Source organism: Malurus melanocephalus, unplaced genomic scaffold, assembly GCF_030028575.1.
Source record: "Malurus melanocephalus ecotype Western Australia unplaced genomic scaffold, MMel_1.1 scaffold_1437, whole genome shotgun sequence".
In the NCBI taxonomy this organism is placed as follows: domain Eukaryota; kingdom Metazoa; phylum Chordata; class Aves; order Passeriformes; family Maluridae; genus Malurus; species Malurus melanocephalus.
Window position 1 is genome coordinate 1 of NW_026624669.1, and position 16,029 is coordinate 16,029.

At 34.3% G+C, this 16,029-nt stretch overlaps 1 protein-coding gene across 1 annotated transcript in view; it reads right to left on the reverse strand.

Moving 5' to 3' along the window:
- Positions 1-962: 962 nt before the first annotated feature.
- LOC130586977 (syntaxin-binding protein 5-like) overlaps positions 963-16,029 on the reverse strand; it is a gene marked incomplete at both ends in the record, with an annotated part of 32,692 nt that continues 17,625 nt past the window's right edge. The window contains 5 exons of the mRNA XM_057387917.1: positions 963-1,034; positions 2,661-2,812; positions 6,282-6,407; positions 11,722-11,894; positions 14,912-15,129. Coding sequence (XP_057243900.1) covers positions 963-1,034; positions 2,661-2,812; positions 6,282-6,407; positions 11,722-11,894; positions 14,912-15,129 — 741 coding nt within the window. The remainder of the gene's footprint in view (positions 1,035-2,660; positions 2,813-6,281; positions 6,408-11,721; positions 11,895-14,911; positions 15,130-16,029) is intronic.

Genomic DNA, 16,029 nt, shown 5'->3' on the forward strand with positions numbered 1-16,029 from the left:
TTTTATGAACTACTATGAAATAAAGTCACAGAAATCAGCCTAGAGGGATGGAACAGAATGTGTCGTGCAGGAGTACCAATGTATTTCAACAGCTACATCACTTCATATTTATAGAGATGATAAAATAACTGCCACTCCCCTATCTTGCCTATACTGAATATTCAATGTAAAATTGCCTATCCAGTTGTTCTGTGAAAAGTACTTTAAAAAGAGGCATCCTAGAGACCTAATTATGAATAAGCATTGCAGTTAATTAAGATATGTATGGCTCATCTGTTGAACAGTCGTTTTTACAAAATTAATTATAACTTTGTTCACTGCATTCTGCAGTGATGAATACTAATATTTAAATTTTGTATCAGTATAACTCAAAATTTAAAGATATTAAAACCATTAATTTTCATAGCCCTCTTTGATGTATGTATTTTTATGCCCACTTTACATTCCCCATCAAAGATCAGAGGCACGAGATGGTTCCCCAAAGCCAAATATTTAAGTACCAAACCAAGATTAAAATTTTAAATTTCACAGCATCCAATCCAATGGGTACTCTTTTAAGACACATTGTTCTTCTGAAAAAAGGGAAGAATTAAATTGATAACTACAGATAGTGCCATTGCAAAACAAGAAATGCTTCATATTAGTAAATGTACATGGAAACAACTAAAAAACCAAATCAAGATACCACCACCATGAACATAACATCACTGAAAAATAATTTCTAAGGCCCAGTCTGCCCCATATAACACTGAGGTTTTCTCTGACTCTTTTGAAAGAAAAGAATTTCTGTATAATAAAGGTAATTGTCCAAAATAAGCATGGTTGACATCACAAAATGTAGTAAGTTTGCATGCATGCTGAATGTGTTTAAAAAAACACATTACAAAGCACAAACACATGGGTTTAAGTCAGGCATAGTCCAATCATGATAAAGCTTTTTGCCTAACCTTTATAGAACTTACTCTGATAGGAAGTACGGATCCGTTTCGTTAAATCTGGATAAAAGTTAGACAGGCCACGCATGCAAAAGTTGTCTTTGGAACATGCCAGTACACCAGCATCAGCAGCAGGCAGAGGAAAGAGAGAAAAAACAGTCTAAAGTGAAAGGAAGTGATATCATAACCAGCATCTAGAACAGCCAAGGTGAAGAAATTTTCAGCAGATGCTTACCTTCCAATTGGGAGATATAACAAGAAAAAAGAATCAAAAAAAGGAAAGGGTGTGGGATGGATGGTGAGAAAGCAGCTGAGGCTTTTTTTAGATGCATAGTTTCTATGTGCAATCTAGAAGTGTGCAATCCTTCTTGGTGGTCATTTATCCCCAGTGGGCTCCATTCTGCTGGAATGATGCCTTAAAGGATTGGCCCAGACTGTCACTGCCAGAGAAAAACCCTCTGTGATACAGGGCTGAGAACAGCTTTTCCTACAACCTTTACCCATTGTTCTGCAGCATTTTTGTGGCTAGCTGCTCACATTTCTTAGGGAGCTACTGGGAGGCAGAGAAGCTGAAGGGAACCTGGAGCTGTTGTCTTTTTTCTCCTCAGATGTGCCAAATCTACATATTTAACACTTGGCACAGATGGGAACTAAGCTTGCCATGATTATGAGGTTTTGAGGAGCAGAAGTAGGCCTGAAGACTTCTATTTTATTCTCAGAATTATGTCTAAATTTTACTTTCTGTTTGGAGTGTAAACACATTCCCAATTAACTTTAAAAATTCCCATAACTCCAAGGAGAAGTAGGATTTCATGATTTACTGCTGATGAAAATGCTGATGGCATAAACCCACCATAATCTGTTGCTTTTATAATTTTAGGGTTAGATTTAAAACTCACATTTTCAAAGGTATTTTTAAATTTAATTCTAAAACTTCACAGCTATGTAAAACACATTTCAGAATTGTGTCTGACTCTAGCATGCTACTATGGAACATGTCAAGTGAAAAAACTTGAAACACAGATGATCTTCTGACTTTTTCTCATACAAGTAAATGTTTAGTTAACCAACAAAGTATGGTAAAATTTAGCTGTATCAAAGTACCATATATTTATATTTTATATGAAATATTTCAGATACACAATGCATAATAACAATTCTGAGTTACCAAAGTGATCCTCTTAGCATCAGATTTTAAAATGGGCTACAGCTGGATGTTGCATGTTTATATCAGGAACTTTAGTTCATTAAAGAAGGGGTTAATTTGAGCTGTTTGTGATATCTACATAACACATCCTAGGTGTTACACTTCTCTAAACACAACTGACTAGTCAAATGAATAGCAGAAGGTACAACTAAGCTTAAATTCAAGTCTTACTTATTAGAATAAACTTATTGAAACCACAAAGAAAATAGCATACAAATTACACTTCAAGTGACTGCCAGAGAAACATAATTGTTCTGTTAATTATGATTTTTTCCAGACTCAGCTAAGGGAATTACTTGCTGACCTCCATCCCAAAAGAGAAAAAAAAAAACCTCATAAACCATTTTGTTTCCGAGAAAACACCCGCACCTAGAGCACGTCAAATTTCTTTTGTCAAATTCTAGAAACTCCACCAGCTGGCAAATAATCATGCATATAATCAAAAGCAATATAAAAAGCCACAGGCAAAAAAAATGAAGAAAAATATCAAGCTTGTAGCAGAATGATTTATCCCTTACCTGCAGCAAACTGGCGGCTCTTGCGCGGTGAGCGGGGTTGACGTTGGTAGGGATCGCTGGATCCGTAGAGCTCCAGGGTGCCCATGCTCAGCAGAACTGTCTTCTGCATGAAATCCACCACAGCCAAACCATTGCAGTTCCCAAATGCCACTCTGCAAAGAGAAACGTCCATCAGGAGTGTTAGGAATATGGAATTAAATGTATTCCTAACTCAAAACAATAATTATTGTACGTTATTATGAATTCCGCACCAAAGTTTTTCTTCACAAACTACTCAAAGCTTCCAGTTTTTATGTCTTACAGATTTTTAATCCTGAATCTTTAAAACTGTTTTCTGAATTAACTTCCCAGAGAGCAGACTCACAACTTTTACCAGCTTTTTGTACCAAACACATTGCAGTGATGTCTAAATGCTGCTTCACAGAACAACAGAATTCCTGTAATAATGATATAAATTAATGTCCTATTATGACATTATGTCCTACATATTTTTATTATCATTATTATGCCCTACAAATATAATAATTTTCTTTTATTATAATTATTTATTTATTTTATTATAATTATTTATTTATTTTATTATAATTATTATGTCCTACAAGTCGGACATAGATCTTATGAAAGTGGTTGTGCATTTATATAAAATACAAATATAGATTAAAATATAAACACATACATGTAAAAAAAAAATTCTTTTAAGCTAAATATAAAGGATAAATGAAATGTATTAGGATGTATTGTGGAGATACCCAAATCAGAAAGGCATTTAAAAAATTTCTTTCCAACTCTGTCAGCTTATGTACAGCAGAGATTTCTGTTGAAAATCTCTACCCCTCTAAAATGCTTTTGCAAATGCATTTTGATGGTGCTTTGTTTTATGGGCAAGATCTCTCTCTTTTTGTATGTGACTGCAATTTCCAGCTCCAGACAGAAAGGATTGCAGGTACAACTGCAAAGAAACTCAAAACCCCAAACCATATTCAATCCTATTCAGAATCACTTGTTACCAAGTTCTGTCATTTTATGTAAAAAGTGATTAAGATGGTTAGTTCAAATCCCTGCAAAATATTTCAACACTTAATTCACACTAAAAGTGAGCTGTGTGCTCATGTCTACCTGACTCTTCTTAATATATCCCCAAAATATCTGAAAGGAATCTGTGTGTGGAAAAACAACAATGAAAGAGAAAAGTAATGAGGTGGAAAAAGCAGAAGATGGGAAGCTAGAAAATTTGCCTCTGTTTCACCTTTTTTGTTTACACTGCTTTCATTATAAAAAGAAGGTTCCATACACCAAATAAGGTAAAATGAAATTATTTATTCATGTACCAAAAATGAATCATTTCCTGATCTGTATTTTTCTAAACTCCTCTAATTTCACACACAGRGATCTAATATTTCTTATACMCAAACAAATTAGTTTAAAAAAGAATCAGAAATTGCTCATTAATATTATAACACTTCTGAGGATTGGTAAAAAAATCTAGACAGCTATTACTATTAACAAGGCTTAAGATAAATTGCTAACAACAAAGTGCTTATGAAATCAAATACAAAATGAATTTCTCACTTTTGAACAGAATTAGTTGCTAGGTGATATTCTGTTCTGTTGGTATCTTTCACAGAAATGTCATAAAAACCTCATCAGACATTTCTTAATTAATATGTAGATTAGCTGAAAACTGTTACCCCATGAGCTGGTAATAAATTTACAGTGAGTGCTTTCAGTCCAACAGAACCTACTTTAAAACAGATTTATTATTTGTATTTAACCTTGTTCCTCAAGGTTAGTTCTTCAGTTGTAATTGAAGCATTTTGTAAAATTTTCTTTTCTACTTTTTAACATGGAGAAGTTTTAACATAAATAATACAGCTGTTAATGCTGTTAATTTGCAGCCTTGGTACTGTTAAAAGTAAACCAAATACAATAAATAAAATTTTGCAGTGTCTGAAGTCTTTCATCTTTGATGGGAATAAAAGTTTTTTGCATCTCACTTTATTCCTGTTTCATGGCTGCAGTAAAATTGCTCCAGAAATCAGAGTAATTAAAAGAATACTGCAAATGGACTCTCCAGAACACACTAACCATTTTAACCTTTTGACCTAATTTAACTGATCATTATAGGAAGAAAAATTAGGTAAAAGATGACCCAAATAATTAGCATGGCAAAAATTACACGTTCTCATGCTTAATGCTGAAGTGGAAGAGGTTTTCCATTTTGTGAGGTTGGATAACAGGTGACAATTAATGAAGTAAACAAAAATTCTGATGAAAGGACATTGCCTTGTCATAGGCCTGAGGAAAAAGTTAAGAGAGACAAGAGATAGGAAGAGAGTCTGCAGAAAAAAATGTAAGGAAAAAGACCTTTCTTGGGTAGTTTTTTTAGGAAAAATAAATTTAGGTTATCAGCCTATTTTTTTTATACATGCATTTATTTCTGAAACACTCATGTACTTAGCATGTGGTGTTTTAAAGGAGGCTGTCCTGGAAACTACCATTGCTCCCAGCAAATGGAACAATTGAAAACATTTGATGGAATCAAATCCGTGGTTTAGGAAACCACTGTGACTATTGGGAGAATCACAACCTACCAGAGCAGTTTACAAGTGACAGAATGTTTTGATTTTTTTTTTTATTATTTAGATGCTGGTTTGAGGTCTGAGACCTGCAAGGGAGCAAATCAGGCAAAACCCAACAATTTGCACAAGTGACAAATGCACCGAGGTATGGTAAAGAAAAGAAACTCCTAGAATTCATAAATAGGAAACTATCTAGAAATTCAGGCTGAAAACTTAAAAAATCAGACCCCCAAAAGAAAATATTTTTGAACAAATGTGCATTGCTGCATTAAACTGCCAATGTTTCTGAAAAKAGTCCAGTGACTTACTGAAAATCAKTAGAGTCAGCACCTAACACATATTACAGCCAAAAATTTTATTGGAGTAATGCCATTTTAATGTATCTGAGTGACTCTCAGTAAAAGAAAAATTAAAATTTGCAAATAAATTGAACCTGAGGAAACAATTACATGCACTCATTTGCCTTGCCACACAGAATACAGAATTTAAATGCTTCTTATTCAATTCTCAGTTTCAGGTCACTGGTTCTTGTGCAGACATTAGCATAGACATAAAAATGCTGCTCTCAGAAGAAAATTTCCAACTAAGATATGATGTCATGATAAACGGCATTTAACAGTTAATCACTTCACCATTTTCTATTAAACGCATTTCACCTTGGTGAACCTTTCAAAACAACTTTGAAAATGACAGATTTGAAATGCAATTAGATTTTATTTGAAAAGATGAACAGAATAATGGGAAAAGATTCAGTCTTTTAAATAGGATTAGTAAAAATATTTAGTAAAAATATTTAGTAAAAATATTAGTAAATAGGATTCAGTATTTAAATAGGATTAGTAAAAATGGCAGTTTAGCATCCCATATTACAATCTTGTGTCAATTCAAATAATTTTTACCTCAGGATTCTGATTTATAGCATCTGGTGAATACTTTGCTTTGACCTTAATTGCCTGTGGGAAATTCTGAAGTATAGCTGGAAAATACACAATTTAATACAATAAACAGCAAATCAATGCAACCTTAATTTTGAGTTACTTACAGTCCATAAGCAGAATTTACAGCAAGACTGGTAATTTGTTGTGGAGGTTCACCATCCACCCACACCAGCTGGATAACAAGATCTGCCTGGTAGCCAGGAGGCATCCGCACAGGTCGAGCCTTCACACTAAAAAAAGGGACAAAAATCAGAACAAATCTACCAACACTGGGCCATGAATAGCAACTGCTTTGCATCCTTAGGAGCAATGAATGGAAAATCTAAAATGCTTGCTTTTGAGACTTTGAAAAAGGACATTTCTGTGTATTTGGAAGTTTTTTGTTGTGAAGTAAAGCATAACGAAAAAATGCAGAGGTGAGAGAAGATGAGAAGACAGACCTTTCTGTAATGGTCTGTATTCAAAACTTTGTCCATTTTTTATTTCTAGGAGTTTTATTTTTATTTCTAGGAGTATAATTTTTATTTCTAGGAGTTTTATTTCTAGGAGTTTTATTTCTAGGAGTATAATCACCTAATATGTGAATGAATGCTTCTTACATCAAATCTGATATAACTATTAATACCTGATCCTACTGTGTAATGGTAAATTCAGTGCCTTGCAAAGCAGGTAGTGAAGGTGTACATTTGAAGGGGATGTGTAAGAGCTGAACACCTCTGTATGGTTGTTTTCTGTGTATTTTTGAGTGGTACAAGCTAATGTGGGATACACTGAAAGAGAACATGCAATAATAGCAATACTTTGAGGTATTCATGATAGTCATTAGTATATTCATGCTGCTGGTAGTAATTTACAGGTCAAGCCCACTGTGAGACTGCTGACATTGCACCTTTTGCAGTCTGTCACACATCATCCTCTACCCCTGTGAAAAACAGTCCCCAAAAAGAGAGCAAGAAATAAAAGAGGAAAGAGAGTAGCTGGTGGATATAGACACGGACAACACATTCTGAAGAATCACAATTTTTGGTACATAGCATTTCCTTCTGCTTTGACTCCTTCCCTACCACACTTAAGCAGTATTATCCTATGTAGTGGATTTTGGAGAAGAGATCTTTGATGACACAGACATCTCCTGAATGTGACTGTGGTGTTACTCTGCAAGTTTTCCAAGCAGCTCTGGCCCAAACACCTGAAAAGATGTTGGGTCAGATTGGGAAAAACACAACTAATCCCTATTCAGAAGCAAGTAAAGAAGAACTTCTTTCAAGGGAAGATATTCAAATTTCTCATTCAATAACCAGCAGGTTCTTTGTAGATACTCTGATTGCATCTATTGGGATAGAGCTCTTGGAGGCAAATAGGGCTATTGGCAATCTTGGAAAATTGAAATCATGGAAATAAAACAACCACAGAATAACACCAGGGGCAGAACTTCTTAAAAAGGTAACTCCAATAGCACAATGGGTAAYASACAAAGAAATTAGTGCTTYAATTGKGAAAGAAGTTATGAAAAACAAATGACAGTGCACTACTTCTCACATTTTCATGSTACATGGAGCATTGGGTGTACCTTATGWCACAGAGATAAAATCTCCTGCTCAATATTAACAGAAGAAGCTTTTTGAAAATTTCTTAGAGCATAAAGACTATTTTCTTAATAAGACTATCATATATATTATAGCTTAAGCTCATCTGTCTGCCAGACACCCAGTGAGTTGCTCTCTCACTCCCCTTCCTCAACAGGACAGGGGAGGAAAACAAGATTAAAGAGCTCATGAGTTGAGRTAAGACAGGAAGRTCACTTAGCAACTACCACCASAGGCAATACAGACTCAACTTGGGGAAAATTAATTTAATTTATTGCCAATTAAAAMTAGAGTAGAAGAGTGAAGAATTCTTTGAAACTAAACTACCCTCTCCCCCTCCCTTCTTTCCAGGCTCAGTTTCATTCCTGACTCTTCTACCTATTTCCCCATCCCAAGCAACACAGCAGAGGTGGGGAACAGTGTAGTCATTCATAACACTCTGTATTTTCTACCTGCCATTCCTTTTTCATGCAGATCCCCTGTTCCAGTGTGGAGTGCAGTTCTTTGGGACAGACTGCTCCAGCCTGGATCCCTCATGGGCCACAGTTTGTGCCAGAAAACTGTTCCTGAGTGGGCTCAGAATACATTCACACCCTCCCTCGAATTGTTTAACCATTTCACTGATACAGTTTATGCTGTACCACTTACATTTCTATTCCAGGGGATTTACAGACCTTGCCAAAACTTTCCCTTATTTATTACTTGATAAGGAAGTCATTCCTTTTCTGTCTCTCCAAATGCATTTCCTAAATAGCAGCTTGGAACACTCACTGCTATATTTCTTTTCCCTGTAATACTCCTCAGACCTTACATGTGCATTTTTCTGGAGCACAGATATTGTGGATATTGTCATAGGAAAGATGTGACAGAAAAGTTCAGCAAATGCTCAACCCACCACAGCTGGCAATGGCTTTGTACTGTTGTTTTCTATTAACAGCAAACCTCTGCTCACAGTTTGGCAATTTCTGACCTGTTCTGTTGGCACTAAAGCTTTGCTCTTTTCTTTGTTCATATGATACATATCCATGAGCATTTCTGAAGAGTTGTTATCCATAATCTTAATGAAGCAAGCCCAGGATTACACAGGAATATGTGTGGTAAGAACAAAGGTATGAATATCTGTGAACTCAAGCTGCTGAGGGAGAGGGGTCTTCTGAGATCTGGATAAACTGGAACTAGAAACAAGAGTTGTATACAGTAAAGATGTATTATTTTCAAAGAAATTTCACAGCAAGCAGAAGCTAAATATTTACACAAATAGTCCTTCAGAGTATCTTTGTGATGGAGCCCTTCAACTTCTAATGTCTGTGAGAGGCATTAATAGTGGTGCTCTTTCCATCTTGCCCCCAATTTCAGCTTTCCTGACCTAACTTTATAAAAATATAAAACAGGACTTAGTCTAATGCCCTTTCAGCTGAGCTTTCCATCCATCTTTTCTAAGGGATAACTGATGATGTGGGGGAACACAAGAATAAAGCATGCTGCTCCAACAAGGACCTGTCAAAGCAATGCCTTTATACTCTCCTTCTTCTAAAGAAGCTACCATGAGACTGACAATGGCTGCAGAATTAATTCTGATCTTCAAAACCACGCTTTTTAATGTGGTATTACTTTTCCAATATTATTTGAATTATTTTGAATTATTGGTATTACTTTTCCAATGTGCCTTTAACGGCATGCTGAAAAAATCAGTGAACTTGAAGCACATTCTAAGTTTTCTTTTGGATTGTTGTCACCTGAGGGAAAAAAGCAAGCACCTTTCTCTCTAAATATTTTTCACTGCAGATTTGAGGATCTACTTTGGAAAAATGGATATTATTTCACAGGGATTTTCTCTGGTATAGAATAAGCTGTAGGTGGTGAAAGACTAGAATAATGGAGGAAAATAATTTCATGTTTCATGATTAAGGTTGTCATTCTCATGTTTGTATCATTCTCATCTTCTTAAGAATCTTTGTGCTATTTCCTTTGTTTCATTAACCATTTTGCTAGTAATGAAAATATTCAAATCTTCTCCACTTTGATTTGGACTGCTTCTTTTTTTTTTTTTTTTTTTTTTTTTTTTTTTTTTTTTTAGTGTTTATAATTTAAGCCTAAACAGACTGCAAGAGTCTTCTGTGAGCAGAAGGAAAGTAGACATTTCAGTGATTTCCTTGACATGTTCTTGTTATGCTACACTGAATTTGGTTGTTGCAAAGTTTTGATTTTTAGTTTTCATCACAAGATATTCACAGATCCTCAGCACTTTGGAGTTACTTGAAGCTACTGTCAAAATCCTTGACCTAATTTTGGGATGATATTGGAAGATTGGGAACGAAAAGAATGACATTCTTAGTACAGCTTTATGATAACAGCATTTATATCAAAAGTATTTATCTGCAGGTGGCTGCAGCTTTACATTATCATTGCTGTATTTGAGATTCTGTGCTGCTGAATGATTTGAATATAAAGTCAACAGAATCATCCTGATCTTTGCTGGTTTTTTCCTGTGTTTTCAGCACTATTTTCTTTTTACCATGGTAATTCTGCTTAGATCAGAAGTTTTTGGACAGACAAGGCCTGTGGATCCAGTTAGGATTTGGGGGCAAAGTGTGGATATTTGTATGTGTTTTCTTATTGAGAAGGATGAGAGCATACATAAAGATATTTTATCTAAATAAAATATTATTAACTGTGCCAGCAGTTCTATTGGTGTAATTACTCTCACTTTGAAAAATCACTTCTCAGTCAAAATAATATTACAGTTCCTTTGTGTAAAATCTGACAAAAAATTATTGGACAGTTTAATGTGAGATTATATGGAGTTAAGAAAACTTTTAAAAACTAACAAACAGAACCTCTGTGGGTTCATAAAAACTTTTCTGTCTCCACTATCAACAATTCCTCTCCTTCCCAGACAAAATCAAATAAGAATCTTTTAAGGGAAAATCTCAGCCAGTGAAATGATTGCATTCTTCTTGATTTCAATGTCATAGATAGGTTTCACAGCTGGGCTTTTTTAAAATCTTATCTCTGCCTCTTCTATTGATTTTCATTTCAAATTAATGATTAAACTGAGGTCTGAAGTTCAACTGCCTGATTGAATGAGATGGACAAATGAGCAGGATGCCAAAAAAATAGTGTTAATTCTACAAGGACCATATCACAGTATTGCATTAAATGTTAATGATATTTTCAGGAGCCAAGCAGCCCAAAGATTCAGCAAAGTCAGGAAATGTTCATTTAAACTGCTTTTGAAATAAGCATTTAACAGGTTTAATAATCAAGTCACTAAAATGAGAGCAATTGTTGTCAGCAATGCACTCTAATTGCTGGAAAATTACAGTTTATAGAGTTTTGCACAGAATTCTTGTTTTTAACTATTCAAACCTATAATTTTTCTGCCTTACTAATAACAACATATTAATCTACTCCAAAACAGTGACAATGTATTCTATCAAAAAACAATTTGCTTCTTTCTAAAGATTAAATAAATATATACTTCAACAGAGTGTAACTGTTTTATAATTGCATATTCCAAAGATTGTTTCATAAGCATGAACAGTTTCCATGCCTTACACACCATAAAATACACTGTTCTTTCATAAAGAAAAATTTTAGTGTTATAATACTTAATCAAAGAGAGAAGGCTTTGCACAGATCAGCTTTTATGGAAATTTCTTCATGAACTATTAAAAAAAATTCCTCAGAAATTTCTTGAACATTTAGATCACACTGAAAAATGACAGTCAAACCTTTACTTCAACAGTTTATATTCTTCATAATTATTTCTATCCTTTTAAAACCCCTTGTTGATTATTATGCCTTAATTATTTTGTGTTATATATTCTTATATATTCTGGTTTCTTTGTGTCACATACATACAATTAACCTCTTTTTTCTTGGTAGCTGATGGATTAATTAACAGATAGGAATGCTTTTTAGAAAGATAAATCTTTGAACAATATCACAGACTTACCTAAGACATGGGATGCTATCCTTCATTGTTCCTTCACATGCCACAGTGTTGGTACTGCCTGAAAGACTCTTTAAAGAAGGAAGCTGGGAGGAGGCATCTGGAAATGGAGGATTTGTTTCTGGTTCAGGAGTAATGATGTCTTCTACTTCACATTGAAGTCGTACCTCTAGAGACTTAAATAAATAAATAAATAATATAAAAAAAAATTAAGTTATGGATGGATAAGCCTGACAGTGTGAATAGTACTGATACCATTGTCCAAAGGTGGGRGCCAGGAAATCAGAAATAACAGCACAGACAGCTCTGTGTTCCTTAGAATTTGATTTGATTTTAGAAAGTTTGATTCTAGAAAGCAATATTCAAACCAGTTACATTTTGCTTTCCCTCTGGCCTCTCTAAAAAGGGAAAGGCAAACCAACCAGGCAAAAACACCCTGAAATTCTTTCCAGTAATTCAGGAAATACTAACTGAAGGACTCCAAAACACAGAGGAAACTGGACAAAATGTTCAAATCTAGCTAAGTAAACATGAAGCAATTTTTTCTACCTCATGAGTTGTCCAAGGAGATCCCCATTTTGAAAAGAATAAAAACCAAGGTACAAGACTGGAGATTACTGAACAGGAATTTCAGTGCTGCTGCCTTGAAAGGAACAGAAGCAATTGCAGAGGTAAACACTGCAAACTCCATCTTTGTAATCCTTCTCTGAGACATCTGTACCAGAATGAACATTAACAAAATACCTAAATTTTATGAGAATTGGAAGATAAAGGTGAGTAGTACGGAAGGGTCACCCATTTCTCAACCATTGCATTAAAACACATAACATTTCAGAAAAAAAAGTGATTCTATTTAACTAGGAGAGAGAATCTTTTTTTTTTTTAAATTTCACTTTTGTTTTCTCCTTGCAAAATTCAAGGATATTTTTTGCCTGAATCAGTTAAAGAAACCTACAGATAATATTTACCTTCAAAGACTAATGAATGAAATATTGAGTTCAGGCAAATCTGATCTGGAAGTAATTGCAGCTGACTGAAACAATTTATAATGCTGTTTGATCTTTATTCAGGACTGGAATAACTGTTGAAGAGTATGTTCTTCTGCTTACCATGTTAGAAGTGCATCACTCTTCTCTGGATGTTTTTCTGTGTTTATTCCTTTCTCTACTAAAATTAATTTTGTTAAATTCTAGTTATTATGCATTTGAAGAGAGAAGGGAAAAATCAGGCTTACAACATGACTGTGAATTTTTTTTGTGCCTCCTTAAAGTGGAGTTTAGGAGGGTTATAGAAATGTAAAACTGATTTATTTTGACACAGAGTAAAGATATTTTTGGAGGATCTCATCACTAGGCTAATTGATTCCCCTTTCCATATTCAAATGATTGTTAACTTCTTTCCTATGGCTCTTCTCAAGAGCTTTGAAGAGGATTTTCACTAAGGAAAGACTCTCACTGAGAAAGTGATAATGTTTAATTAATAGATCCTTTTGAGACAGGACAGAGTGGATTCAGATGAGAAAATAAAAATAAAAAAAAAAAAACCAGCAGCAAATGCTTTTTATATAACTGCATGGCAATGACTCCAAGGTTGGATACGAAGCAGAATTTCTCTCATGCATAGTGGTCTCCTCCAGAATTTGCTATGAAATGATGCAAACAATATTTTTATTTAGGAAATCAGTTGGTTTAGGAAATTTTTTATTTTTTATTTAGGAAATTTTTTATTTAGGAAATCACAGGCACATTTGGTGCCTCAAAGGCACATTCTGCTGCAAACTTCCCTGCTGCATGGAGAAACCTCTGAGTACCTTCTCTGCTTCCTATTTACCTCCAAATAACTTTACAGAATTGACATCAGGGCGGTCAAACCAACGTGGAGGCCTTAAAATGCTGATATTGGGAGATTGAACTCAAGGTAAATTCAATCTGGCTGATAAGAAAGGGAGAACACAAAGATTTGTAGCTCAGGCTGCAAAGAAATCCTGAGACAGCCTAAAGTCAGCTGCAAATTCCAGTGAAGAATTCCATACTTTTGATTAAAAAAACCCCATAATTTAGGAGTAAAGACTCAAATGTAAGCAGCAAAAATGCAGAAACAAGAGAGAAGGCCCATTTTAGAGAAACCCAGGGGAATTCTGTGACTATGCCACCAAGATTGCATAATTTAGAAATATGCTTATTAATTACAGATGAAATCTGAGAAACTGTTAAATTGCATATATTATAACACTTCAGGAAATACCAGCAATGAAGTAATTCAGCCAGAAAAATGAAGGACAGGGAAAAAAGACATTAAATCATAAATAATAAAAGATCAGGTGCAGTTGGTGTGGAACAATGTAAGAATACTGAAATGGAGTAATTTTAGCAGCATTATACATGAGCTGGTCAGTAACATGAAATTACTGCTCATTAGTTTTAGAATTTCCTTACATAATACATTCAGGCAGCTTAATAATAGGGGAAAAATGACTACAAAACAACAGAAGAGCTACAGGTAAATAATTTCCATATAGACTGGCACATGGCTACAGGCCAAAAATGACACAGGTTTTTGCCACTAGAACTTTCTAAAGTGTATTAAAATAATGTGAAAAGGAAAATAACTTTAATCAGGGAAGGTGTTAATAATCTGGCATTTCATTTAGTTTCCACTTTTAGGGAAACAAAGTCAGCATAAGCCAGAAAAAAAAAAAAAAAAAAAACATAAAAAAAAAAAAAAAAAAAAAAAAACAACTCATTTTATTTTGTTAAACCCACTGATAATTTTCAGTCTTCTTACGGTACAAACACTCTGAACAGAAATTACAGAGATGAAATACTGGAGTTAAAAAGATCATCATGCATGTGCACAATGAARATTAGCTGATAAAGAAATTTAGCAGACTAATTTTAGACTGGCTAAACACAACAGAAATCACTGCATCAGAGTTGTAAAAGCCAGCTGTGTCTGAAAGCTGCACTGTGTGTTACTACTCAAACAAAAAGCAAATGTAGAGTAGGTTCCTAAACACTCAGATTTTTGACAGGAACTTAAGTAGGATCAAGATTTCCCTGGAAAAGCTTAAAATGTCCCTAAACCTGTATTTATACTGGTTGCTATTGTTATTTAAGTACTTGAGCACAGATGAAGCAAGGCAATTTCATTTAGAAATTATATCCTCTTAGAAGAGAGTGAAATAAATACTTACTGTAATTTCAGTATTTACTTCATGTTTGCTGAACCTGTAAACAATCACATATGCAGAAACTCCAGCCACACAGAAAATTCTGCTTTCAGGACACCAGTACATCATCTGAACAGCAAAAGGATCTTCTTCYACAATCTCAGCTGTTGCTTTGCCTTCTCCTGCTTTCTGTTTTTCAAAGACCTTTGATGTTTTTAATTTGTACAACATCTGTAGAGTAACTGGAATATATTAAAACATATAAAAATAATAACATGAAGCAAATCAGTTATAAAATTCCACAGTTCTCACTTTTTTTCTCAGTTGCAGCATAACAAAGAATATTAGGAAAATATTAGGAAAATATTAGGAAAATATTAGGAAAGCCTAAGAGGAGAAGGTGTGCATTATACAACAGATACTATTCTGGTGCACATTTTAGATGTATTTAATACTTCCCAAAAGGATATTTGTCTATGAAATACTTTTTAATACTTTCTGGGGCAGGATGTCAAAGGTGTAAATCATTGTGTCCATAATTAGGCTTAGTGTTATAAAGAGGCTCTGATAATACTGATACTAAAGAGATGTGAAACTAAAATTTCACTTGTCTGATGTTATTGTTCTTGACAGAATGTAAAGACTGTATGGCAATTCAAAAGAAAACATCAGAAAARCATTCTGGTGGCCTGGTTAACACAAAGTCCTTCTGAACTAACAGAAGCACAAATATATTTTAAATTTCCTGACTAATAAATATATCAGTATTTATACCTGTRTACAAAATCCTAATATCCAGAACCTTTTRTCAAGGTTAGAACTSMACTGCAGCAAATTCCAGAGGTAAAGGAGGGGTGACAATTATGTGAAAACATAAACCCATTATGTTTTACATTCTTCTCTGTTTTTTCTGCTTTTACATTAATTTATCAGTGGCATTAATTGGTCAGTCAGGCCCACATTTACAAAGGCAAAGCTGTTGCCTGTGTCAGTGCAATTGTGGAGCTCAGCCTGGCCAGATTGTGTAACAGGAACAACAGGAAGATGAAAGGACAGTGTTTTAGTTATGTAACCAAATGATGAACACAGCAAAAATACATTTTTGTTGGGCAGTGCAGGAGATTTAGCATATATATTTTTTT